The sequence below is a fragment of the Equus quagga genome, chromosome 9, assembly GCF_021613505.1.
Source record: "Equus quagga isolate Etosha38 chromosome 9, UCLA_HA_Equagga_1.0, whole genome shotgun sequence".
Taxonomy (NCBI): Eukaryota; Metazoa; Chordata; class Mammalia; order Perissodactyla; family Equidae; genus Equus; species Equus quagga.
In genome coordinates this window covers 107,270,129-107,298,081 of record NC_060275.1, presented here as the reverse complement: position 1 = coordinate 107,298,081, position 27,953 = coordinate 107,270,129, and the positions used below count along the sequence as shown (strand labels likewise).

The window sequence follows — 27,953 nt, the reverse complement described above, 5'->3', positions numbered from 1 at the left end:
TGTAAAAGACACTGTTAAGACAATGGAAAGACAAGCAACACACAGGGAAAATATTTGACATTACTTACCTGAAAAGATTGTAATCCAACCTACACAAAGAGCATTTAAAACTCGACAATAGAAAAACAACCCAATTTTAAAAACAGACCAAAGATGTGAGCAGATGCACCATCAAAGAATGTACAGGGATAGCTAAAAAGCATACTTAAAGATGCTCAACGTCAATTGTCTTAGGAAACTGCAAATTAAAATAACAATGACATGCCACTACACACCTATCAGAATGATTAAATCCAGAAAACTGAAAACACCAAACGCTGACAAGGATGTGGAACCACAGGAACTCTAATTTATAGCTGGCTGAATGCAAAATGACACAGCAGATATAGAAGACAGCTTCTTATAAAGCTAAACGTGGTCTTAACATTGATGCAGCAGTCATGCTCCCAGGTATTTACCCAACTGAGCTGAACACTTAGGATCACACAAAAACATGAATGTGAATGTTTGTATCAGCTTTATTCATAACTGACAAAAACTGGAAGCAACTGTGATGTCCTTCAATAGGTAAATGGAGAAAGAACTGTGGTACATCCATTCAATGGAATATTATTCAGATATTAAAAAAAAATCTATCAAGCCCCCAAAAGTCACAGATAAACCTTAAATACACAGTGCTGGGTGAAAGAAGTTGTTCTGAAATGGGCATATACTACTTGATTCCAATTACATGACATTCTGGATAAAGCAAAGCTATAGAGACAGTAGAAAGGTGAGTGGTTCTCAGGGACTCAGGGATGAATGAATAAAGCACAGGGAAATTCTAGGTTGGTGAAACTATTCTGTATGATGCCCTAATGGTGGATACATGACATAGTAACATTTGTCAAAATCTATAGAACTTTACAGCACAAGAATGGACCTCGGAAAATCCTAAGAAATAATGCACATTATCACAAAAGAATCTAAATGTATTATAAATGTATGAAACAACATCACTGAAGGATTGGGGGTAAAAGATGCCAACTAAAGTAACTTTGGAAATGGAGTCTATTCAGTCTAAGACTCAAGGCAAAAGGAGTTGCACATAAGTGCTGTACTGTAGTTGATAAAGTAGTTTCCCTCAACTTTATATAAATGAACAATTCTGATACTACTCCACATGTGTACTAAAATTGAACAACTAAATGGATGGAGGAAGAAAACCTTAATGAAACTAATTCTATCCAACTAGATTTGATTTACTTTCATGGAAAGAGCAACAGAAAAACTCAGTTCTGATACTGGCTTAACCTTGACTCCAAAGGAAGCCAGTCACAAAGTCTACTAAGCAGTCCTCAAAGTGTGTTTGTAAGGGCTGGCCTCGTGGCATAGTGGTTAAGTTTGCGCACTCTGCTTTGGTGGACCAGGGTTCATGGGTTTGGATCCTGGGCATGGACCGACACACTGCTTGTCAAGCCATGCTGTGGCAGCACCCACATACAAAATTGAGGAAGATTGGCAGGGATGTTAGCTCAGGGCCAATCTTCCTCATCAAAAAAAAAAAAGAAAGAAAAGAAAAGAAAGAGAGAAAGAAAGAAAAGTGTTTGTAGAGAACATGCCCCAAACACAGCTTGATACCCATCTATTTTTTCAACTACTTATATGATATAGCTGGAACGTATTTTCATGGGAAATAGGTCAGCTGCAAGATGTAATGGAGGAATTTTTCAGTATAGAGTTTAATGAGGTCGGATGTAAAAGAAACTCGGAGATACAAGCAAAATCTTGTTTTCTCCTTTAAGTTGTCATTAAATGAAAAAATAATGCATGTAAAGGTTTTTTGTTTTTTTAAATCAAAAATAGAGAGAATATATACAATGGAAATCCCACAGGTCCCCTGGAGAAAACCACTTTTGCCAGTTTCCAGCATCTCCTTCCAGATTTACTCTATGCATGTATAAACGTCTGACTGTGTGCACATACACACAAACACACACTTTGCTTTTGTTTTTAAAAAGCAAATAAAAACATGTTCCACATTTTGCTCTTTTCACCGAATGGCATCCTAGCGAGTTCCCTCTTAGGGCACATAGGTCTCCCACAGCTGCACATGATGGCATTACCAGAAGGTATTTAATCAGGTCCCCACTGATGAACATTTAGGTTGTTTCTACTCTTTGCTGCTTTCTATTCAGCTTTTACTGAATGAGCGGAAATAGAGTGGAACCGTGGAGTCCTCACCCCAGAGTTTCCTGTCAACACCTCCATCGCTGGCCCCCAAGGACCCTCTGTGTCTCATGGTGAATGCAGCCCTATCCTCTTGAGGGCCAATGGTTAGAAGCACAGAAATCTGGAAGGAGATCGCTCCAGTGTGTAGCTTTATCACCTCCTCTGTCTCTGTCCAACCTCTAAAGAAACACGATTACTGAGGTGCCCTGTGTGAGAGACGGGCTTCTGTTCCATGAAAAGATTACTGTGGGACTCCTTTGGCTCCCAGTTTATATGAAATGTTAATATTGGGATGACATTTTAATCAATCAGTCAAAGCAATTACTGATGAGAAGACTGCAATGTAATTCTGCCCGTTTTCTATTCTAGTGTGTTAGACCACGGAAATTTGAGTTTGTCACATGACATAACAAAGTCATTTAATAATATAATATTTCAAGGCCAAATGATGAAGAGAAATCTAAAGGGATGGGTTATTAATAACAAAAATAGCAGCCACCTACTCATTGAACAGGGACCATGTTTCCCCCAATGAGTTAAGCCCTCTGCATGTATGAGCTCATTGAATCTTCCCAACCACCCTAAGAATTAAGCTGACCCTTGATGATCAAATTAAATGTGTGATACAAGGCAAAGAGAGGCAACCATTCAGGAATTGCTATCAGCTAACGTTTGCACAGCACTTCACACCTTCCAGACACAGGATATCATGGGGTCATCGCTACCACCCTGTAAGGTGGGCAGCGCAGCAGTATCTTCAATAAACAGGTCCAAAGAACATGAGCCAACTGAGTAACGTCACATAGCAGTTACCAGGGCAGAGGGGTGAGAGGCAAGCACTTCCTCTCCCACGGAAGCCCTGCAGATTCTACCAGAGCCTCCCTAGTGTGCAGTAGCTCTTCTACTTAGGGACAAGTTCAATTCCAAGTGACACCACGTGCGTAGCCGCTAAGATCACCTGTGGGTCGTTGGTCAACTGAAGCGCTTCTGTTCTGCTGCACGGATTGGTCTGTGTTTAAGAATCTCTATGGGATGGTGGTAATAGTAGCTATACTAATACTACTAGTAGTAACAGTACTAGCAATAGTAACAGCAGCAGCAGTACTAATGAAGGTTAACATGTACCAAGGATTTACTCTGTGCCAGTCACTAAGCTAGCTTTACAATGCTAGCTTTATTTAATTTTAGCAATTCTATGAGGTACGGATTACCATTATCCCCACTTTACAGTTGCATAACCTGAGGCACAGAGAGGTTAATTAACTTATTCAGGGTCACAAAGCTCCTCCAGATAGAGCCAGGCAGAGTGAGGGCCAAACCAACACTATGAACCACTGGGCACACTGCTTGTCGTGCAAGGTGCAAGTTCAGGACAGGGGGTGGGGAGTTCCTGCAGTTCCAAAGTATTCATTACTTAACAATGGAGGTTGTTTCCTGGTACATTTTTCCTGAATATTCTTGAATGAAATTCATCACAATAGCTATCTTGGTAGCACCCTTTAAGCCAAAACAGAAATCAACTTCTGAGAATTAAAACTAAAATGAGACAATGCATTTAGTTAGAGCAGGGGCTGGCAAACGACATCCTCTGAGCCACACTGGCCTGCCACCTGTTTTTGTAAATAAAGTTTTACTGGAACACAGCCATGCATTGTCTGTGATTGCTTTCATACGACAATGGCAAAGCCTAAAACATTGACTATCTAACCAGTTACGGAAAAAGTTTGCTGACCTCTGAGTTAGAGAAATGAAAGCCGGGCAAACAGTGCACTTAAATACTGCAAAGTGAATTGCACTCTAAAGCTAATTATATATCAGATTTCAAAAAATCAATATAAAAAAAGTAAAGTCTCATTACATGTTGAAATGATAACATTTTGGATATATTGGGCTAAAATATATCGTTAAAACTAACTTCACAAAAACTAATTTCTTTTTACACTTTTAAAAGTGGCTATTGGAAAAATTTAAATTACATGCATGATTCACATTTTATTTCTACTGGACAGTGCTGTTCTAACACATTAGGCTGCGCCTCTGGTCTACTTAGACAGTGAAAGAACAAGCTTTAACATTGTAATTCTATTTGCATTTGTTTGATATCTGGAGCCTGTTTTATATAAACAAACTGTCAGACTATTTTAACACAAGGCTTATATAAAGACTAAAATAAAATACATCTTACTAAAAAATCATTTCACAAAGATGAAAAACAGCACTCATGCAAATAATGTGAAACAGAAGAGACCCCGTGAATAGTTTTCATGAGGCTAATGACTCTAAACCAAGAAATTAGACGAGAAGAATTTCCAAATAGAGTACAAAATATCAAGACAATGATTCTCAAACAAAATACATTATTTTTATTTTTCCTAATAAATTTATATTTAGTTTCCGAAGTCACTCCAAAAGATTCCTGGGACATTAAGTTTTGGTTCGTTTTCTTTTTAAATGCACATCAAGCCCAGCGTCTTCAGCACCGACAGTAATGATGAAAAAGAGCCGCATCAGGGGAATTTGTAATCAAGCTAGACTGAGGCCCAAGCGGGGCTCATACACTCTGACCCGCATTGTCCCCAAAACTGGCAAGCAAATGCTTGGAAAGCCTACTCCTAACAGCTTCCCAGTGTTCAGGACAAGCATTTTCTCTTTAATTGTGTCCGTGGGACATTTATTCATTTGAATCTTAGCTACCACTGTGCCCATGTCGCATACTTGTTTCCAAAACCCACAAGTGGCCTGAAAACCACACATATTCAGTGTTTGGTTGAATGCTTCCTTGAGTTACAAGAATACAAGCCAGCCCTCCTCCACAGCTTCTTTCTTCCATTCTTGTCCCTTTCCGGTTTCCTGCTCTTAACAACGGCCCTTGCACCTGCTGCTCTGACTTCCCTCCCTCTCGACGCCCATGCATGTAGAATACTGCTCACTGGGGGGTTTCCTTTCCTTCTCTCCTGCACACACCGGATGCAGACACCCCTGCTCTGCCTGCCTCTGGCCCATGAATTCCCAGGAAACCATGCAGGAAGCTCCTGGTCTTCACCTCTGTTTTAGGGATGAGGCACCTGGCGCTTTCCTGCGGACACCCTCTGCCACCCGTGCGGGCAAGACAGAAAGCAGCGAGTTCCTGCAAAAAGCGGAGCCCCGCATGGTTGAAAGTCGAGATGGCATTTAATGCTCACTACTGAAAGGTAGCTATGGTTTCCCTCCTGAATTAAAATGAAACAGCAAATAACGGTACCTAATATTTAAATATGAGTTATTCCGTACCAAGGATTTTCTTTACCTTAATTAAATCTCAAAGAACCCTATTAGGGCAAGTGGGCAAGCGAGGAATATTATTCCATTTACATATGGAGGAAGTGAAGTGGACACCTGAGTGACTTGCCCACGGTCATGTGACTGGTAAGCACTAGCACCTGTGTCTAGATTCTGTGCTCCTCCTCCTCGTAAGAGAAACAGAGGGGCCGGCCCTGTGGCTGAGTAGTTAAGTTCACACATGCCACTTTGGCAGCCCAGGGTTTCACTGGTTCAGATCCTGGGCGTGGACCTAGCACTGCTCATCAAGCTATACTGAGGTGGCGCCCACACAGCTCAACCAGAAGGACCTACAATTAGAATACACAACTATGTACTGGGGGACTTTGGGGAGAAGAAAAAAAAACAAGGAAGACTGGCAACAGATGTTAGCTCAGAGCCAATCTTGGGGGAAAAAGGTTACAAGAGTAAAATGTGTATTCAGAAAACCTGATATGACATCTCTGCTAAAAGTTCTCCAAAGTGTACACAAGACAAAATGCAAACATTTCTGTATTTCTATCTTTCCATCCTCATCCTCTCCACTCATCTGAAGCTTTATTCTCTAGTGGGGCACGTCAACCCTCCCTTGTTAATGGAACTCCCACTGTACTCAGGGCAGCTGTCCTGGGAATGGGAGCATTCCAAGCCAACCCTGGAAATCCATTCATCTTTGCCAGATATTCACTCTCCAGCTTCCTGTGGAGCAAGGCTCAGCCACAGGTCCGGTCTGGCCCTAGAACCAAGCAGAGAAGCCAAGACCAAGGAGTTGTGAGGCAAATCTCCTGAGGGGCTCCTGGGAAAGAGTTTTGCCTCCTAATAAAAGGAGAGCAGCCCTTTGGACCCAGCCCCGATTCCTCTTGGGGGTTAACGTTTACTCTAAGAGGACAAGGTCTTTATTTGCTTTATTCAGAGATGCATCCCAAGAGCACAACAGGTACGAAAAAACTATCTGTTGAAAGAATTGAATGAGGAGGTACTGTGATGATGTGATGGTGCCACCATGGCAGCCATTTTGTAACTTTGAGGAAGGACCAAGAGAATCTCAGATGCATCGATGCGAAGCTCTGACATTGTGTAGCCTCTAAACACGCGCTTATTAAATGTGATACTTATGTGTATAAACTGTGTAGGTCACTAATGGCCGAGTTATTCTGTGTCTTGTCACTGAAGAGTCAGAGTCTGCCTAGAAGGAGACTGAGGGGGTAGCAAGTGTGTGTGACATATGATGGAAGAAGTCCTGTGGAGGAAAGGAAAGATTACACCTGGGAAGGAGGGGATGCTGGTAGTCAACGGGCTTAGACTCCTGAAAGATGAGATCTGCGGTGATAATGCAAAGTGAGTGCACAGCTTAAAACTCTATAGTGGTTAACACTGTAGGCCTCAGATATCCAGAAGGCAGATCAACAGTGGAGCAGAGGTTAGCAGTGGCAACATGAGCGGGTAATATTATTGGCACACAACATGAGTTGGCCAAAGACAGATGGACATCACAGGGTTCAAATTCCAATCTAGGTCAGAAAAGTCAGAATCAAAGAATGTGTGCACCCAGGTTTTGTGGCCTCAGTGAGTACCACTTGGTGGTGGTTTCATCTGGAGCAGCCAAACAACCAGGTGACCTGGGACAGAGTAGTGTTAGGAATGTAGCACTCAAAATGTTGGGAGGACCCGACTAAGGGAGGAAGACAGAGAAATGGGATGCAGCGGAGGAGGGTGGGCGAGTTGGCTAATGGACAGATGTTCTCAGTCCTTTGGCGGATTACGAGGTGAGGCCAGGTGCTGGAGTGGGAAGGCTGACATCAGGCTCAGGAGTGTGGGAAGGTATGGGGGGAGGGAGGGAGGAAGGGCAGGGAGGTCTCCTCTGAGGCTGGCGCCAACGTGAACTAGAACCAATCAAAGCACATTTCTCCATACTGTCCAGCAACACCGCGAATCTGAGACAAAGAGGAGACCATGGGCATTATCCGAGACGAGGCTGGCCATCCGGAGAAAGGAGAGGTCAGGGATCTTACGGAAGCTGCAAGTTCATGACTAAATGGCTCACCATCTCCTCCTGACCTAGGATGTTGTTTTACATCTGGGCTTACATTTTTATCATTCAAAGCCGCACACTGATGATTTGAACACTTTTTAAAATAAGTATGCCATGTTCCAATTAAAAAAAATTGGGGGGCCGGCCCCGCAGCCGAGTGGTTAAGTTCACACACTCTGCTTCGGCAGCCTGGGGTTTCGCCAGTTCGGATCCTGGGCGCGGACATGGCACCACTTGACAGGCCATGCTGAGGCGGCATCCCACATGCCACAACCAGAAGGACCCACAACTAAAAATACAACTATGTACTAGGGGGCTTAGGGGAGGAGAAGAAGAAGAAGAAAAAGAAAAAAAGAAGAAAAAAAAGATTGGCAACAGATGTTAGCTGAGGCGCCAACATTTAAAAAAAAAATTTTTTTTAATGGCTGACCAATGAATCCAATTGAGGCAAAGCAATAACGAAATTTCAAAGGGGATTCGTGAGGAGATCTGGAGAAATGAAGGGACTGAGTAGTCGGCGCAATGGAAAGGAACAAGTGTATTCATACGAGGGAGTAAAAACAATGGAAGGATGAGAGGTCAGGTTGGAGGGCCAACTTTAAATTTTGAATTTAAATTTAAAATTAGGGGTTTAGTAATTCAAGATAAAAAAGAAAAATCTATCCTGCGAGTCAATTAATGTCTTGAAAGAAACTCTCGGAAAGACACAGAGAAAAAGGGGGTGGTGGTGGAGGGAGGGACTAAAGATTTGTTCTAAATCAGACCACAAGCCCTGGCAAAGACAACAGAAGGTCCAACCCTTAGCACAAATGCCATCCTCACAGGGTAGCCTCGCTCTTGGTGTGATCTGTTGTCATTTTATCTAACGAATGCAGTTCAAACTCTTTTTTATCTTGCTAAAGGAAACTTCAATCCCACTGTATTCCCCACTGTTCTATTTCTCCTTCTCTGTACACCATACTGAACCAGTCATAGTTCCCTTTATTCAGACTCGCTCTGAAAAATCATGCGGAGAGATACAAATTAGGGGGGCAGCTGTCTCTCTTCGTAGATCTTGGCAAGGAGGCTCGAATCAGTCATTAAAATGCTAAAACAGTCGTGGAACTCACCAAGTCACTTATACAATCACCAAGCTTATGTCAAAGCAATAAGGATGCGGAGCTAGAAAAGGGAAGACGGGATGAGGAGGAAAATAAGAAGGACGTGAGCCCAGCAGCCTCACATTCTTCAACGTCCACTGCCAGGAAAATTTGTCAAACTGAGGTCTCTAATGCTTGACCAGAATTATTTTTACACTGCTCCATCAACAGGTACCAAGATGTGCCACCACGATAGCATAAGTCAGATAATAATCAGGAGGCTCTACTGGGTGGTTTCTTGCTTTCAGGAATCTGAACTTCAGAGACAAAAAAACTTCCGATCGGCTGGAAGATGGAAATCAGTTACTACATCCAGTTTCAAAAGAGAATTTCTTTTTAAAGTTAAGATACAGAGGAAAACAATAGTTCTCAGAGACAAATAAATAAAAAGCCAAATTAGGAAAGAGGAGTTTGAACTGCCATTGAAAGTGTGAAAATAAAAATAGCAATTTGGAAAAATTTGAGCCAAAACCCCGAGATGCCAATTATTAGAAAGTATGATTTCATCAGACCCATGTGGGTTGAGAGCTGGAAGGGGCTTGAGAAATCACCCACCCCTTCACCCCATTTATACAGGAAGAAACTCAGCCATAGCCACCGCTCTACATTTGCTTAGAAGATACCATAGCTAAGGGAAGAATTACCCCTTTGATAATGGATGCACCTGATTTACAAATATTCATGAATACTTGGCACACCAGAAAAAAATCAAATGGAGAATTTTACTCGAAAACTGTTCAGTGCAGTCTGCTCTGAGAGAAATGGTAACATTGGCAAGTCCTTGGTAAATTCTACGTTCCAGAAGAAAAATGAAGGCCTGGTGGGAACGGGGGTGTTGGTGAGAGTAGCTTCCTAGGAGTCCTTTCTCTTGCTTATTCATGTATTAAAGTGGTTGTCGGCAAGGCATAATGGGAAATTAGCCAGCCTTGGACACAGCCAATATCGGTTAAGTATAAATTAGGAACGCCACAAACTATTCCGCAGAGCAGTTAGCAGTTGCTAGGAAACGGGAGGTCACACAACGCTCAAAGGCCAGGTTATTCCCACCCCCAGGGCCTCGCAGGACTCCCAGCATCTCGGCAGAACTCGAGATCATGCTTCTGAGCTGTGTGACTCAAGATGCTCAAGTCTGGGTGCCCCCCGACTTAGGGAAAGGGTCCAACGTGTGAGATGCCACGCTGGCTCATTTGCAGTCTGGCACTTTTCTTCAAGACACTGGTGCTGGAGAATTAGTATGAAACAATGAGTTTTAAGTTGAAGACTGTTCCACCAACTAAGCAAAATGGTAGAAAAGGAAAGATATTTAGAGGGAGAGAGAGAGAAACACATGACCCCAAATCCAAGACAGACACAAGAAACAGAAAACCTACATATGACAAGGAAATGCTCATTCTCCTGACCTGTCCTTGGAACAACATATTTCACCCACTTCCTTTAGTGATCCAATTAACATTTACCACACTTCCTATTCTTGGATTTAAAGAATAGTTTTCAGGGGTTCTGAAAATACTTTTCCCTTGAATTTGTCTTTCCTTACATCTACCCCAAAATGCATGTCCTTTGTAAATTCTATTTGAAGATGGGGTGCTGAGTTAGTTCAAATGACAAGTCATGAGAGGAAATAAACACCTCTTTGTGCTGGGATAGCCACACCATTAGTATCAGTGGTCTCCAACAAGACACGTGAGCTGCCTCTTTCCATAGGGACAAATATGATAAATATTACTCATTAGCCACCATAACCATCAGTGGTCAGTGTGTGCCAGAGTCTGAGTTAGGAGTTTTACAGACCAGATCACAATTAATCCTTGCAACCACCCTAAAAATGGGTGACTTCTGTCCTCACTCCATCCATGAGAAAACTGAGTTCTTAATGACAGCCAATGACACATGGCTGGTGAAGGGCAGTGAGCGCAGCGTTTCCTGTAGAACTTTGCTCAGTCCACCAGGATACAAGCTCTCCTGATAGAGGTTCATTAATCATTTTAATCCAGAAATGTTTAAAGAGTAACGGTTTCATCATCCTGTTAACCATATATTGCCAAAAAGACAGATTGCTGAATTTCACTAGCCAATAGCACCAAAATCAACTTTTTCTCTGAGCATTATGAAAACCTTATGCCATTAGCCCCAGAATATGTAGAAAAAACAGACCCAGGTTAATTGACTGCTACAGAGTCACTGGGCTGGTTGAGACAAGTGTTGAATTAGACTTTAAATTCCGTGATTTAGGCAATAAAACCACGGGACCAGGCCATATGGGACCAGTGCTGTTTAGAAACACCACTATGATACATCATACGCTGGTGAACATTCTATAAAAATCCTCCCGGGTCTGTCTCCGAATTTCCCCCCATCACTGTTTTGGCTTCGTGAACTATAATCTGAGCCCAGTCAGTATGAACAGAAACAGAAATGATTCAGACACGCTCTCTTCATCTCTTTCCTCCTTCCTGTATTTTTACACCCAACCCCTCAATATAGCCAATATTCAACTGACGAGTCTATTCACTGATACCCACACAGCAGCGCCCCCCTCTGAACTCTGCATCCTGGACAGTTTATGGTCCCCACAGCATTCAATAGAGAGCAATCCGTGTTTTAGGCATTTTTACCAAAATGACCAGAACAGAGAACAAAAATGCCTGTGCACCCAGGCCACTGGCTAAGGGTCCTTGGAATATTCCCAAGCCGCCTTCTCAATCATTTAAATACTTTCTATCAACATGTTGTAACAAGGAGAGTGGCTGTGCTCCGAGCAGGCAAGGTGAGTAATATAGAACAAGTGGCAATTGTATTGTAGCTCATTTTTTTTAATGGAGCATGAGAAGGGAAAGGCTTTAATTCTGTGGACACTGGGGGAGCCCCAAGTTTATGTAAAGCAGGAAATGCCTCCAGCACAGCTCCAGACAGCAGGAGCTCCTGAGAAGTGGCCCGTGTGCTGATGCAACAGGCTACAGACAATTGCTGCTCTCAGAGATGGTCAGTTACATCGAGCTTTGCAGCTTTTCTGTATCTTTCTGCACCTTTGATACCTGGCCGTGAGTACTAACAGGTGTGCTAGAATCCTGGAAATCCCAATCAAATGACGTCATGACCAGGTCCAACCAGCCCTTCCACCTCCACAAAGGACCTCATTTCCCTAATTTGCAAGGTACCTCCAATTAAAGGCTCTAAGAGCTGTAACTGTGGTCCAACATAAATTGAATAGTCTAAGCTGTACTGGAATTCATGTGATGAAGTCAGTGAATCAAATACACAGGCCAATGTTTCAGAGTTAACGCGAAAACAAACAACAGCAAAAAAAAAAAAAAAAAGGAGAAAGAGAAAGAAAAGCAGAAGCTAGGCTTATTTTCCTCCTGCAATTTCTCAAGCCACAATTAACATATTAAAGATGCTTTACATTTGGCTCCAATAATCTTGTGGGATTTATTTACTTGGCTCAGCAAAATTCGTTCCAGTCCTCTACTTGTGTACGGTAGTTATCTTGTCCTATCGAAAACAAAAATCAACATATGCCTACAAGATTTCATATTTCAACCTTTGTCTTGCCTATCAGTGCAAAAGCTGAAATGTTATCCAACCTTAACATGCACATTCAGACTTTATTTTCTTGTATATCTAAAGAGACTTTTTAAAAAGCTTCTCTAAATAGTATCTGAAACATGTGTTTGCTAGTGAAGTTTTCACCATTATAAACGTGGAGAGGTGCGAGGTGCAGGGGGAGATGCAACAATACTTTTAAGAGATGCTTTTCCTTCATTTCATAAAAGCAAACTGAGCACATCACAGTGTAATTCCAAAGCTGAACAGTATTCCCTTTTAAGTGAAATACTGACAAATAAAGCATCTGGCACACTTTAATGAGCTGTTTTATCCTTTCAGAGGGGCTGAAACTAGGACAGCCATTCATCTGAGAAAGTGGATAGCACAGAGCAATTACGTAATCGTGCAAAGCACGCTGATATTAACGGAGCCCCCCTTGCCATTTAAAATTTTCCAGTACTACTTACTAGGGAAGGAAACAATAATATGTTTAACTTACCGACTCAATACATCCGCAACATGTTAAAGGATATGCAATTTTCTATTTTCACCATATATTCAATAGTAAAAAAAATGTATGGCTCAAAGCCATAACAAGGGCTATTATAATAAAAATACATTCTACGTAGATACAGTTTTTACCAAGAACAAAGGAAAAATAAGGATATATAACAAGAAAGAGTCAGCATTGATACCATAATCCAGTGGTTTTCAACCAGGGGCAATTTTGCCCCCTGGGGGACGTCTGGAAATGTCTGGAGACATCTGGGTGAGGGGGCTGTTAGTGGCGTCTAGTGGGTAGGAGGCAGGGCTGCTGCTGGACATCCTACAATGCACAGCATGGTGCCCCACAGCCAAGAATTGTCCCCTCCAAAAGATCACCAGTGCCAAGCTGGAGATACTCTACCTACCCCGATTAATAAGAAAAACCTGATAACCTAGGTGGAGGGTAAAGAAGGTGAAATTTAATTACGGACACATTTCAGTTTGAAGTGCTGGCCAAGTGACACGGACCAGCACAGAACCAGAAACTTTAGACGGCTAGAAAAAAAGTAGGTTACAAAATTAGACTATGAGGTCAAAGCTCAGAGGAGGGTTTCCGGCTGGATAAACAAGAGTGGAATGGTACTCACCCAGGCTGAGCGCTGAAAGGGAGAAGTGAGCATTTCTTTAGGAGCAAGGCAGGGGAGGAGGCCAGGGCAGAACCTGAGGCCATGCCTACATCTAGGGAACCAGTCAAGAGCAAGAGGGTCAGAGAGGTGCCAGGAAGGAGGCGGCGGCTGCCGATGTCACAGGCCTGGGAGTGGGGGTGGGGACTAGGAGAGCAGGGGGAGGAAACTGGATCTGGAAGCTTCCAGCAGAAGAGAGGCGAGGGCAGCTTTGATGGCATATCATGAGAAATAAGAAAATAGGTGTGGACTCTTTCTAGAAATGATAAGCAGTGAAAAAAAGACTGCCCAAGGGGGGAACTCAGTCAAGGTTCTACTCACTCTCACCTCCCCTCTCTTTTATAGGTATAAGTATACATATGTAATTTAAAAAAATAAAGTGTGAGTAAGGAGACAGAATCCTGGGAGAAATGACTCCTGACAGCACGAGAGAGAATAACTGATGGAACGTGGTCCTAGCGGAGGCAAGAAAAAGTTAAATCAAGAGGACAGGGTGAGACTGTCCTTCAGAAAGTCTGCCACAATTTAAACTCCTAGCAGAAGAGTACGTTAATAGTAGCTTCTTCAAATATTCAGATTCTGGGAAGTGTTATTAAAAAGCCACACAAAACGAAAAAAACTCATTCAATCTTTACAGTGGCAACATTATTTCACTATTTTATTTCTTTGATTATACTATTGAGGTAATTGGGTTACTCTCCATTTGTATTTCACCTTCTGCAAATTTCTTGTTCATGTGTTTTATTCACTTTTCTACTAAAATATTTGTTATTTTCTTATTGCTTTGTAAGGGTTCTTTATATATTAAGGCTCTAAATCCACTGTTAACATACTGCAAAAACTTCCGTTTGAAGTTGGCCTTAATGAAGAGCGAGTTGGCCGTGTGTATACATAGACATCAACGTCATAACAATGTGCATACTGATTTAGCAAATGAACTTCCCAGAATTTATCTTAAGGAAATGGTCTTGAATGTCTACAGGTATTTATACACATGAATAATATAGCAGCATAGTTGAAAATAACAAATAAAGGAAACAAGCCAATAGCAGAAATTTGACTTATATCATAGCCACTGACAGAATTGTAAACAGTCATGAAAAAAGCATAGGAGTTTTAAGACATAGTAAGGTAAAAAAAAAAAAAAAAGTAAGTTGCAAAATTAAGGTAGACTACAATCCCAAGTGAAAGAAAATAAAGTATATATACAATACAATGTAAGCAGGATTATCTCTGGATGGTGAAATCATAGGTAACTGTAAATTAAAGGGTTTTTTCGTATTTTGCATATTTTCCACATATTCTATGATCAGTAAGTATTGCCTTTATATTGGGGAGGGGTGAAGGCAAAACCCCAGTTACTATTGTGGTGGTGTTTTTGTTATTGCTACTATTTATTGTAGGAGTATTTTTGAGTATCAGTAAAAGAGCTGGCTTAAGGGAAGAAGAGGGGACACCCCCAGGGTCAAAGGTGGTCACAACGAAATGCTGAGGAGGAGCGGAGCCACAGAGGACCTTCTCCAGGAATGTCAGAAAACCTAGGGAAATTTACACTCTGAGCCCCGCCACAATCCACCCCAGTTCTGATCTTCGGTCTCCAGTCTCAAATCAGGCCCTTTGCTCCAGAGTCATCGAAGGGAGCACACTAACAGAAACTGCACATTAAGGGAGCTGCCTGTGAAGATGTTAACGCAGGACCACTTATATTAGAGGACCAAAAACAAATCTCTGCAGCCTGCAAATGACAGACTGACGGTCTGGGACTGGGATTGGCTCACATGTCGGAGAGGGACTGCTATTCCGATTGGGCCCTACTCACAAAGTTCACTGGGCTGAGCCCAAGCAGAAATGCACAGCCAGAGGGCTACCACGAGGCGGCCATGGCTACCATTCAGGGTGGGCGCAGGGGAAAATATTCACCCCATCGTGGCAGGTGGCACCTCCCGGGTGGGAGGCATGCAGGGCAGACCAGGTAGTCCCTCCAATCGAATATCTCCCTGAGTGTGATCTTTAATGTTCCATGGTACTCAGAGAGAACAAAGTCTTTCTGTATTCTCGCATTCAAGCCCTCTTGCAAATAGCAATGAGATTCCGGACCGGGGGATTCACATATTCAAACTACACAGAAAAACAGGTGAGAAAACCCAGAAGTTCAACACGATGATGGGAGAGGCAGAAACACATGGGGCCTTTCCATAGACGCCTTCCGCTCCACCTTTCTCTTAGGATGGTAATTAGTTTTATGTCGGATTAACTACTCTTAAGATTTTAAAAACAGATGGTAAAATGAAACATTCTAACATTCGGTTTTCACTGAGCACTAGAAATTTATTTCGATGAAGGCAGATTTAGCTAAGTAGCAGTCAGCTACATTATTACTCATTTCTTTTAAATTGAACTCAATTGACTATGAAAGACTACCTCACATTTAAAACCTTTACTCCCTTAAAGGGCACTTTTAGCAACTGAAGAGAAATCAACAGAGCACATTCATCTGTCCGGGGAGGCAGAAATTAGCATTTCAGTCACCCTTTATTATGTTTTTTCTTTGGGGGGGAATAAGAGAATCGTAACAAAATGTGCCTCATCAGGTTTCTCCAGGGAGATTGCGAAATCTCGGCATGTGTGAGCTTGTGTGAAACAGCACAGAATATTCAAGAGATGACCATTCAACCCTGTAACTTCTTCCGTTCCCATACTTGCGTACAAACCAGTTTATAAATACAATTTAAAAAGAGATGATTATTTTTGTGCAGATTTCTTTAAAGGTTCTTACATAAAGTGCAAGTCGAGGAAAAGCTGTTAAGACTGTAGTGTATAATTTTTAAAGAGAAATTCTTTGAAATAAATTCAAACAAAAGAAACACCTCTAACAATTTACCCCACCACCTAACATTAAAGCTAATTTTTTTCGTAAGAAACATGAATTCCATACCAAAAACACCTTGCATTATCGATGCCTTATCTGATAGGTGGGTTACGTCCTCCATTTTTACAAAGCATTAGTAGTTCATACTTTTCCAAGCAATCAAAATCAGCACTTACCCATTTGTTTAGAAACTAAACACTTCTGGCTCTCAGCGAGACGGCAAAACCTGTTCCTTTCAGGTTTAAGAAATTCCTCTGCAAAATTTTACACTACCACGATCATTGCAAGACATATGAAACTTTCAAGCAGCGCAAATAAGAAAAGAAAAAAAAAAACCCCTACCTTGGGTTCCTTTTCCCCCCTTCAGTTTTTGTCCACTGTAAAGGGCTGCATCTTTAGCAGTCCGGGCTACGAGCATCTGAGTCGACAGACACAAAAACCGGCTTTCTTTGGCTGGCTGGGGTTCCCAGTCTTTTATGTGGTATCTTGGGCTCTGCTTGCTTAATTCATTCCTGATTCTACTGAAAGGAAGTCCAGCCTGGGGAGGCTGGCGGGAGAGCAACTGCTGAAGACACTTTTGACTGTAGGAGCTAACAAACCACCTTATATGCACCAATAAATGTGCAAACACATTTGAAGGCCCAAGGACTCTTGATTTTAAAAGATGACCTATTATTTAAAAAAAAAAAAAAAAAAGCCCTGGGACAAAATCAAGCCATTTAGTTGTGACCTTGGAAAGTCTACTCTGAGAACAAAACTCTTTACTTGAGCCCAGCTTCATTTATGGCTATTTATCCTGGTCTTTACATAGAGCTACTGAATAGTTGCCATGACAACTCGGTAAACAAGATTCGAGTGACCACTGAGCGGTTTACTGGGATTGTTTTGTTTAGGGAGAAGAATGGCTGCTTTAATGCCTCCTTTACTAAAATTTCCTGAAAAGGGAGAGCTGCCTTTTTATACGTTATCTGTATGTGATGTTCTCAAAAGTCAAAGATGCTGGCCATGGGTGCTCCAGTCACAGAACAGGCGACATGAGTGGCAATCGGACAGGAAGAATTATGGAAGGTTACTGAAAGTTAAGTAAGCATGCAGGGAAAATGAACCATCTCAAAAGACTGTAAGACTGAACGTAGAGAGGAGTCAAAGGGGCTGATAATCCATATAATTCTAGAAAGTTCTAACTCCCTGGTTCTCCTGACACTTTCGCCCTCTCCATTTTAGTTTCTTCTACACAAAACAGTATCATTCACATTTTATCGTGTGCAATAAAAATTCATTCTCAATGCTTCACCTTTGGCCAAGCAATCAGAAACTAACCTATTCTTACAAAACGTTACTTGAAAAAATTGTTGGCCTTGTGAACTGATTATGAACATCTGGCATTTTGATACATCATGATCATCTGCATTTGTCAAAACTCAAAGTGAGCCTTAATGTTAACTTTGGACTTTAATAATAATGTATCAATATTGGCTCATTATTATAACAAATGTACCACACTAATGCAAGACATTAATAATGGGGGAAACTGTGTGTGTGTGTGAGTTGAGAGGGGAATGATATGGGAGCTCTCTGTACTATACGGTCAATCTTTCTGTAAATTCAAAAATGTTCTAAAACTACAGTCTATTAAGCACCAAAGGAAATTAAAAAAAAAAAAGGAGCAGCTAGTTAGGACAATCTGCCAAAGGTGTGTGATTTAAAACTAAACCCAAAAGGAAAAGGTCTGGCGATAGTCAAAGAAAGATTTTCCTGTGATTCAGATGTAAGTTGGGGTTAAACTTGCAAGGATGAAGTGAGCTTAAAAATGTCAGGCATATTCTCCATCCCAAACATGTAAGGCAAAGATGCATTATTTCATACAGTCGAGTGTAGCTTTTTCATGTCCACGTTCATCTCATTTAACACTTACCACCACTCTCCTAAGCAGGCACCATCACCAAACACACTTTAGAGAGGAGGTTAACAATTCCGAGGCCACAGGACTGCTTAGTGACAAGAGGCTGGACAGAAACCCAGGCACGCACCTTTGATCTATTTCCATCTCATCCCACTGCCTCACAGCCCCCTGCATCTGTGCGGCTCTGCAACACCCACGTTAACAGGACTGCGGGGTACCACGATGTGCTGGGGTGAGGGCGGAAGTGTCGCCCTTGATGCAGAGCGCGAATGAATGACCTAGTTACCCAGATTCTTCAGGTAATCTCGCGAGACGGCACGGAGGTGAGAGCAACCGGCGGGGGAGGGCCGGGACAGGACAGGGACGACAAGGAGTAGGGCGGCAATTGGGGGGAGGGGCGGCGTGTGGGCAAACAGTCCCAGAAGTAACAGAAAAAATAAACACGAATGAGACAAACATAGTCAGTAACAGCAAAGCTCTACAAAACCAGGTGCCCACAAGAGCCTTGAGATATTGTAGCATAACGTGCTGATGTGCGAATGAAAATTCTGAGATCAAACTTTGCTCAGGATGCTGTTTACTAGAGCAGGGAAACGTGTGCTTATTAGGAGCTTAAATATATTTGACATTCTCATAGGAGTGAATATCTGACATTTCAGTTCGTTTCATCTCAAATGACTGGATGAAGAACAGCGAAGGGAAGAGGAAATGCAGATTTCTCAAATATTTAGTATAAAAAAGACCCTTCCCATAAATACTAAGGGCTTAAAAAATACACACCCACACACACAAAACAGGCTGCGTTTAGGTATAAGGAAAGAATAAAGTCTCTGCCCCTGAGGGTTATTTACAAAGAAGGAGGATGATTCTTTTGTGTCATATTTAAAGGGGATAAATAGACCATATTTCATAAATTCTTAATGCAAATATGTTCCCATTTCAAGATGCCTGGAATTGGGAGGTGTCCATGGCGCGCTGACATCCAAGCAGTCACTGCAATGCAATGCACCACCTGGGAGTGAAGAACGGTAGCACGGCTTTTCATTCTGTCTTTGAAAATCACGGACACTATTGGAACTACTCGTACTGAGTCCAGCTGTCCTTTCAATGTAGTCAAAATATTACACTACAGATTCATCAGTTAACATGGAAAGTTATCTTATCTGGAGAAGGGCTTGGAAACAGAGTGGTAAGGTCTAACTGTGCTATTAGGGAAGCAAATATTTGTAGTGGACATAGGACCTCCATGTCCTGCTTTTTGTAAAGCAACAACCAACAGCAAGTGATAAGACAGCATCGTGCTATGGGTTAATGCTATAGGTTAATAGGCAGAGCTTTTGCTTCCAAGGTGATACATAAATAATGGTGCTTTTTACAATCATGAGAGTCTTAGATGCAATAAAATACAGTAAAAGATAATAGTTGAACTGAATGATGTATAATTCCAGAAAGTTCAATCAAAATGCTAAAATCCGGGGCTGGCCCCGTGGCTGAGTGGTTAAGTTCTCGCGCTCTGCTTCGGCTGCCCATGGTGTCGCTGGTTCAGATCCTGGGTGCGGACATGGCACCACGCATCAGGCCACACTGAGGTGGCATCCCACATGCCACAACTAAAATATATACAACTATGTACTGGGGGAATTTGGGGAGAAAAAGCAGAAAAAAAAAAAAGATTGGCAACAGTTGTTAGCTCAGGTGCCAATCTTTAAAAAAAAAAGCTAAAATCCAATGTTCAACCTTTCAGCTTAAACCCTTGTTATATGGCAGATTCACACATCCAGATCTCCTTGCTCAATCAGGGCAGGTGACAAAGGCCTTGGGGGAACGGCCCATTTAGACATCTGAGTATTTGAGTATAAAGAAGTGTTTGTGAACTGTGTTCTGCTTGGCTTTACCAAAAGGGCTCTGAATCCTAGGGGGCCACGTCTGAGAAAGGCTCAGCTGTGAGAGGTAGACAGGGAGAAGCAGCACGTGAACATAGCAAGACTGACTCATATCAAGGATATCACCCTAATACTGACCTACTGGTACATCCCCAGGGTGTCTGAAATTTCAGCTACATAAATCAAAGATGATCCAGAAGCGAAAAATTAAAAAAGAATTAACTAGAATGGAATCTGTGGCAATGAGGATTAAAGATAGCACAAATGTCTTTATCTTTGGCAAAGCTGAGCACTCATATACTATGAGCATCTCTACAATGTCCTTTTATGAGCAGTTTGATTGGACATCCACTGAGCACACATGACAGCCTGGACAGTGAGCCATGCACAGGGCGCAGAGATGGGTAAGGCAGGTCCTGCAAAACTGTACTTGGTCAGGGTCTTCTATATTTATGGAATACTTGATTCAGAAAAAGAGATTAAGGCAGAGAGATCAAAGCCTAAAAAGAAATCTGAAAGTTGCTGGAATAACATTCAGTAAGGCTAACGAGAAGTAAGATGAATAAAATGAGACAGAAAAAGATACAGGAAGAATAAAATAGGACAAAAAAATTCCAGGTAGGACATGTGTCACACTATCAGCAAGACTTTTAAAGGAAGTGTTTGGTCTTTAAAAAAAAACAACTAGAGGGGCTGGCCCCGTGGCCAAGTGGTTAAGCTCGCGCGCTCTGCTTCAGTGGCCCAGGGTTTCGCCAGTTCGGATCCTGGGGGCAGACATGGCGCCGCTCATCAGGCCACGCTGAGGTGGCGTCCCACATGCCACAACTAGAAGGACCCACAACTAAAAATACACAACTATGTACCGGGGGGCTTTGGGGAGACAAAGGAAAAATAAAATCTTAAAAAAAAACAACTAGAAAAAAATGGCAAGCAGCACCTGGGTCACACAAATATAAATCCAAAACATTAAAGGTACTAGATTCATTCATTCATTTATCAAATCATTATGCCTCTGGAAACCAAAGGCTCATGTTTCCAGAATGTTCTCGCTTCATGCGGGTTTGTGGGCTAAGGTATTGGTCAAAATGAGGGACCTACTCTGAGATAAACAGTGGCATCACGAAGGAGACACAGACAGATCATTGGGATTCATTTAAGCACAAAGCACTGGCATCTTCTGAATCCCTCAAGAACCTCTGTGTGACACGGTCTGCACGTCCTCATGGCTCAAGGCATGGAGACCGGGCTTCAAGACAAGGCCACCACAGTCAGGCAGTCCCATGTCTCCAGCTTCGTTCTCTTGCTTGACATTCCATTTTCTAGCAAATATGGCTGCGGTCCACCTCACAGGCCCCACAGTTTCCCTCCTCTGGGGCCTGGTCTCCAGCCTCCCCTCGGCGTGGACCTCCCTCTCCTCACTTGAACCTGAGATAAACCCCCTCTGACAGAAGCCTTCCTCCACAGCCCCCAGCCCAGGCAATTCCGGTGACCCAAGTCCTGTCCTTTTGGAGAAGACTGGACAGAATCTTTGAGGATATTGTTATGTCGGGTTAAAAGCTTAAAGATGCTGCTGTAGGAATCAGGGATGTTTCCCCCTAGAACTCCAGTGCTCCTTACATCAAACCCACAGAAGGAGCAGTGGGCAGAGCCAGCGGGGCATGACGCAGTGACAGCCCTGACGGCTCCTCAGGAAGAAGGCCCAGCCTCACATTCAGGTCTGGGAACTGCAGACAACCCGTTCTCACACCCAGGAAAGTTCTCCTGACATTTATCTGTCTATTCCCTTCTTTAATTTTGTCCCGCACCTCCTCAGGGTTTTTCTGAGGAATGTTAATGACAGACTTTTCTGACTAGAACTTATTGGCTAAAATACCAGGTGAGGAGAGCAGGGAGAGATCACAGGCCGTGGGACACCCTTGGGGAGAAATTTTGATGAGGCAAAGCAGGTTTCCTTTGATACAGAGATCTCCTGGGGTCGGTTCAGACGCCTTGCGCCAGAAACTCTACTGCCTAAGCCAATCACAATAGAAAAAAGCGAACGGGCCACATCGCCAACTGGAAACCATCTGATGGTGAAGTCTGCCCTTCGTCAACCCTGAAAATTCTCAGCTTAGTGGAGGATCCCGTCCTTCAGGGCCCTCTAAGGCAAAGAGCTGGCTGCAGAACTAGTCCCGGGGAAGAGAGACGCTTTTTATTCCCTTCATAACTTAGCGCCAGGAGGATTTCTCAACGACACTAGTCAAGTGCCTTTTGTACAACGCCCGCGATTAGCTACAAGTTGTTTATAAGAAAGAGACTGGTCCACGTGTTATAGTTGAACTGACACAACTGTTTGAGCATTTCAGCTACAGTCTCCCTGCTCGCACCTGCTTTTCAAAGCAAAATATAAAAACCCCGCAAAACATAAAAACCCCGCAAAACAAAAACCCCGTAGTATTCCCACAAATGATTTCCAGATTCTTCAGGCCCACGTGCCTGTTCTGGGGTTTACACACTTGCCAAGGAGGAGAGGTAGCCAGCGCCACCAGCCTGGGGCCCAGAGAGCTGTGTGCTCAGACTTGCTGGGCCACCATGAGAGGCATGGATGTGCTTCTGAAAGTACAAAAGCAGTTACTTGGCTTTTTCTAAGGCCACAGACTTCACCGCTGCCATTCTTCTCCCTTTCTGGTCACAGAACCTGCCCAAAAAAACCTCCAGAATATGCCAAAACCCATGATCCACATTCCTGAATGATGCACCAAATACCTACACATATACCTATATATATATATATTTTTTTTTTTTTTTTGAGGAAGACTGGCCCTGAGCTAACATCTGTGCCCATTGTCCTCCACTTTATATGTAGGACACCTGCCACAGCATAGCTTGATAAACGGTGCATAGGTCTGCACCCAGGATCTGAACTGGCAAACCCCGGGCCGCCAAAGTGGAGTGCAGGAACTTAAATGCTGTGCCACCAGGCCAGCCCATATATCTATGTTTTTTGCTGAGGAAGCTTCATCCTGAGCTAACATCTGTGCCACTCTCCTTCTATTTTGAATGAGGGTTGCCACCACAGCATGGCCACCAACGACGGGTGGAGGTCTGTGCCCGGGAACTGAACTCAGGCCACCGAAGCAGAGCGTGCTGAACTTAACCACTAGACCATGGGTGGCTCCCTATTTTTTTTGGTGTTGAAGAAAGGTCCACTCCTTATTTTAAAAAATTTAATTGCACCGCTTCCCGAAATCTGAACATTTCACAGCATCCAGCACTTGCTTACCTCCTCAAGCTGAGCCCTAGAAGCTGGGGGAGGGAGAAGTAGTGTGAGGGTAGAGTGCCACCACTCCTGGGGACTCTGTTATCCCTGGGGACTGCATCACCCCACCTCCATCCTGCTGCTTCTCATACCCCCACCCCTGTTTCTACCCCAGTGCTCCCCCACATGCCTGTGCCAGACAAACCAGTCCTCGTCTCTCCCTCCCTCCGGGTCCCAGGTCCCACGTGTATCTGAATACAACCTCCCAAGCACTTTGATGACAATGACTTGAGAAGCAAGTGCGGGAGGTGAGGGGAGACAGATTCATCCCTCCTGCCGGAAATACACATCCCCCATCTCTGGGGCGAAGGCAGGCAAGATTTTCCCTGTGGAATTTCTAGAAGCATCTACCTTTGGAAAAAAGAAAATTCATAAGAAACTCCAAATGAGGGTTGTTTACGTACTTTTCGTATAACACAGTCACCACTAACACTCCAACATTTTCAACAGAACCAAATGGTTGCTAAGCAAGTCATAATTTAATATCTCCATATTCTAATTAGCATCTTCACACTTAAAATCACACCTACATCTTAGGCCTCAGACAAGTCAGTTCACGTGTCTGTGCCTTGACTTTCTGGGTGCCTCTAAAATGGTACCAAGATGTTTTTTTCAAAGTCTTCCACAGCCCATCTCTTGGTGTGTATTAATTAGTGTCTGCCACGGGTCAGGAGATGGAAAGGCTGTGAGCTAACCCAAACGGAACCACGAGGTTGGGTTGGCTCATTTTTTAAAATGCAAAAACCAAAGCGGTTGGGTACAATCAAATTCGAGCAAGGAAAAATAAACATCAAAAAGAGGTAATTTCTTCAATATTTTGGCTGCTGCAGTGTTTTCAAGCAGGCCTAATTTCAAAAGCTATTACGATTTAAAGGAAAAACTAACTCCATACCATCCAAGAAAGAAAACAAAACCACAGGGGGTGACTGACTTTTTCAAATTAAAATTTCTATCCTTATAATAGCAATGGCATGGTAGGTCCCCCATTTCATGGACTCTAAGATGCCAATGGCTGTAAAACTGCATGATTATGTTACACTCCACTAAGAAAGGAAAAGAGCTCCCAATTAAACTATGGCTCACCATAGTTGTAAGATGCAACCCATTACCCAAGACTTTATATTGGGAAAAAACATGTATGTTTGAAGGATGAAATATGGTATTATCATCTCTGTTATAAAAAGAGGAAAGAGACACTGACAGAAGTTAAATGGCTGCTGTGAGTGTAGACTGAAAATGCAAAGCCCATATATATTGTCTTGTAGATACTGCCCATTGGGGTTAGGAAGCACTGCAAGTGGAATATAAACCAGCTGACGTGGTATATGGTTCTGTTTTAACTATTAATTCCTACATTATGTAAAAAAAGCTATACATTATGTTGCCATTTTTTTGTGATAACCTAAAACATTTTAATATAAATTTGAAAAATGGAAAGATGAATTAGTTTTTAAACTACCAGAAGATATGCACATGAAATTATGTCATCACAGATCTTCTATATAAGATCAGTCTTGGCCACTTCATGTCATACAAATGCCACATTCTCACTGTCACACCTCTCAGTAAGGGAACAAACTGAACAGGTTATTCTTTTATTAAAGAGAATATCCAGTTTTTCCTTCCTAAAAGACAGAGAATTCAACATTGTGGTTCTTATAAATAAGAATCGTTAAGCTGTAAATAAGGAAACCATGGTAATATTAAGTTAAGGTAATGGGTAAACAATATAAAAAGCAAGAGCTAGCATCAGCAAAGTTACATAAACACAAATCTCACGGGAAACAGTTGAGGTCAGATTTCTTATCTTAATCCTTATGAGGATGGCACCTAGTTCTTCAGCCTAAGAGGCCTGTGGCATGACTGTCTTGTAGAGGTTTTCCTCTCTTCAGAGGGGTTATTAAGAGCTGATATTTGCCAAACCAAGATAATTTCAACTTTTTAGCAACATGTTAAGGCAAGTTACCCATTTAGCCTTGGATTCACCAACTGTATACATCTAATACTAAATTTTCTTTGTTTAGATGGCTTCTCCTTTTAAAACTCATATTGTTTCTGATCAGGTATGGAATTAAAAAGCTAAAACCACAGAGCCTAGGCATGAAAACTTATGATGGCAACATTTCAGGAGTATTCTAATTAATTACAACCAACTAAAGGCCTTAAAATTCATTATTACTACTTAGAATTCAGACTCTTTGTTATGTTTAACAATAAAGCAAAAGAAACTAAAATGAAAAAAATCAACCGGAAAAAGAACACACCAACTGTTTCTTCTAAAAAGTTATATCCCACTCTGGAGCTTGCTCAAGAATTTCAAACCAAATGCTAAGAAAAAAATGTGAAGGCTTTGCAATGTTTCCTTTTAAAGTAGATTTCTCTAAAGCTTAATGGCATCATTGAAAAACAGATGAATAGGCCCAAGAGACAAAGGGAATTTTTCCACTTAATGTTATGCTATAATAATGTCATATACATTTCCAACTATCTATAATGAAAGGACTTCAGAGAAACCAAATCTGTGAGTAACCACCCCAGAGGGCGGTGTCCAGTCTAGAACTGTCGTAAATCTTACCTTCTGCGTGTTTGGCTTGATACAGCGAACAAAGAAAGGATTAGAGGAGCTTAGCGTTGCCATTAAGGAATGCAGAGAGTCCTATTAGAAAGGAAAAAGTATATGTTGATTTAGTTTCTTACTATGTCATTCCTTAAATTTCTCAGCACCCTAGGCACTTATCAGAAACAAGAATATAAGTAAATAAATAAAAACTCTATTATTATTCCTAAGATTTATATTTTTAATTTTATCATCCTAATACAAAATAGAGCAAAGATATTACAATTCATTGTCATTGAAGTTATTTCACAACATACAAAACTCATCTGTCACTTCCTTGAAATAGTACCATTTAAAAAAAAAAAAATTCTGTTAACAAAAGATAACCCTAGGATATTTCAATGTTTAGTGCAGAAAACCTGAGAAGTATTCACTCTCCCACTGGAGGCATTCCTCCTATTTCATTATTGCCATCAAAATACTAGCCTATACCATACTTCACTGGTCTTTGAGCCACAATCTCTTACCCTTACCTTAAAATCACCAGGCAAAGCAATCCTCTGTAAAACTGCCTTTTTTTTTTTAAGTTTTTTTTATTGTGAAGAATTTTTAACATTTACCAAAACCGACAAAGCATGTAATGAGTACTCATCATCGGCTGCAGCACATGGCTTATTTCATCTGATTCCTGTTTCTGTGCAGACTATACCCACCCTTTGTAGAGAAGCAAATCCTTGACATTGTATTATTTCATCCTTCGATATTTCAAGATGTATTGTTGAAGGCTAAACACTTTAAAATATACACCCATAACCACCATATCATCATCCTAAAAAGATTTAACATGAATTCCTTAATATCAATATGAAAAGATGCAACTATCTCAAGTTTCATATTAAATGCTTTACTCTTTGAAATCACAATGCAAATAAGGTTATGCATTGTAGTTGGTCGATATGTCGTGTAATCCCCTGGTTTTCCCTGCATCTCTCTTTTTCCTTCTTACAATTTTGCTGTTGAAGAAACTGGGTTGCCTACAACACCAGAGTGATCAGTTACTTCTCTGCTTAGAAAGTCTCTGCGTCTCTCACAGATGACACAATGTCCTGGCATTTATGGCCCTTCATATTCTGCCGCCAATGTAACTTCATAACAGCATCTGGTCTGCTGGCCCCCATCTAGTGACAGTCTCCAGGGACAGGACTCACATTCCTGTCTCAGGTCTCCTCCTCCTGCTCTTGTGTCTACCTGGAAGGCCTGCCCATCCTTTTCCGTTTCCTTGCTTCCTAGTCCAATTTAAGTTCCAAACATCCCCACAGCCTTGCAAGACAACTCCAGGCAATACTGACCCAGAAAAAGAAAATAACTCCACTGGAAGATTAAGAGCTGAGGTTTCAGAGTCAGACAGATCGAGGTTTAACTCAAATCCCAGCTTCAATCCCCAGAGGGACTGTGTGGGTCTCCATTTCTCTAAACCTCAGTTTCCTCTTCTATAAAATGGGGACAATAATATGTGCTTATAAGATTATGGGAGAAGTGAACAAGATAATGTACATGAAGTGACCAGCCCAATGATTGGCACATAATAAGTATATTATAAATGGTAGCTATTATTATCATATGCCATCTGGGTCAACTCTGCCCTTCATGTTGCATTACCCATCATTGTCACACTCACCGCCAATGACACTGTGCAACAGACCTCACACAGGACCCTGCCCGATGCATCCAACCGTGAGTAAATGAAAGGACAGATTTAATAAATGTCTGTGGCTTTTGTGCCTCTGTTTCCTTTGTCACTTGGGGGTGAAAAAGAACAAGGTAGGGGCATGGTCCTCATATGCTCTACCTCTAAACTATATAAAATGATTATGTATTTCAAATGCAAATAAGAATGTTCCTTCTTTTTCCCTGAATTCTGGATATCTGAACAAGGTAACTAACATTGATCTTATTTAAATATGCACTTGGTTATTATTTCTAGTTATAATACTATAAACACACCTAGGAAAAACACGAAAATCCAGATGTGAAAAAAATATACTCTAT

At 41.9% G+C, this 27,953-nt stretch overlaps 1 protein-coding gene across 1 annotated transcript in view; it reads right to left on the bottom strand.

Annotated features, from left to right (window-relative positions):
• MYO10 (myosin X) overlaps positions 1-27,953 on the bottom strand; it is a 209,897-nt gene that overhangs the window by 49,199 nt on the left and 132,745 nt on the right. Inside the window, exon 19 of the mRNA XM_046671550.1 lies at positions 25,923-26,003. Within this exon, the coding sequence (XP_046527506.1) occupies positions 25,923-26,003 (81 nt within the window). The remainder of the gene's footprint in view (positions 1-25,922; positions 26,004-27,953) is intronic.